The sequence below is a fragment of the Galeopterus variegatus genome, unplaced genomic scaffold, assembly GCF_000696425.1.
Source record: "Galeopterus variegatus unplaced genomic scaffold, G_variegatus-3.0.2 Scaffold1764, whole genome shotgun sequence".
In the NCBI taxonomy this organism is placed as follows: Eukaryota; Metazoa; Chordata; class Mammalia; order Dermoptera; family Cynocephalidae; genus Galeopterus; species Galeopterus variegatus.
The window spans coordinates 204,403-205,295 of record NW_007727875.1 but is presented as its reverse complement, the minus strand read 5'-3'; the positions used below and the strand labels follow the sequence as shown (position 1 = coordinate 205,295).

General features: G+C 38.5%; 1 protein-coding gene across 1 annotated transcript in view; it reads right to left on the bottom strand.

Annotated features, from left to right (window-relative positions):
- The window catches only part of GALNT5 (polypeptide N-acetylgalactosaminyltransferase 5), a 61,260-nt gene that overhangs the window by 8,196 nt on the left and 52,171 nt on the right, over positions 1-893 (bottom strand). Inside the window, 1 exon segment of the mRNA XM_008578821.1 lies at positions 814-893. Coding sequence (XP_008577043.1) covers positions 814-893 — 80 coding nt within the window.

Here is an 893-nt window from a genome sequence, read left to right as displayed (position 1 = left end):
GGGGGGGGGGGGGCAGTGCTGATTTCTGCTCATGAATCAATGTTCCTGTGAGTCCTATTTGCATCTAAACCAAATAACTGCACAGAATGTAGAACTGTTAGGGAACATATGTTGGAGAGGAAGATGTGATCACTCAGAGCTCACCTCCAGTACTGTGGAAGGAGTTCCTGTTCTGTTCTTCCTGGCCCTACTTTGTGCTTTGTGGGAATTTTGCTATAGGGTTTTCCACCATGGATCATGGATTATGTGATTTCCATTAGTCCCTTAAGATGCAGGAGAATGGGGAAAAGAGGGGATGGAATCAGAGAATCAAATTGCTTCTATTGACTTCTGTAGAAATATGTCTTCTATTTTCTTCATTATTTTATCTTTATATGTTATTTATTTTTCACATTTTTAACTTTATTATTATCACAGCAAATGTTTTCAGAGCAGTAAGCATTAGGTATTCTTCTACATGCTTCATCTATTTTACCTAATTCCAGCTTCACATCAATTCTAGAGGTAGGAACTACTATCAGTACCACAGGGTCCCAAAGGTTAAGTAATTTGCAAAAGTTAACATACATTCGCAAGTGATGATGGGGCCAGGATGGGATCCAGTGAGTTGAATTCAACATACCTTTACTTTTTCAATCACTGTCTTTGCATTTAGTGGTGGACTGTCTTATCATTGGCCTTATGATTACATAGAAATTTAGAGATTAGTTACGTGTTTCTATTGGGCAAAGATTAATTTCTCTAGTGAGCAGTGAATGAATGATGAGCTGCACCTATCAAATATCATGAGATAGAAAACCTTAGCTAACACACCTTGCTGCTCCCATCACAGTCTTCCAGAATGGCTGTGGTGTTTTCAATGGAAACGCATTTACTCAAGGCCACATTAATAA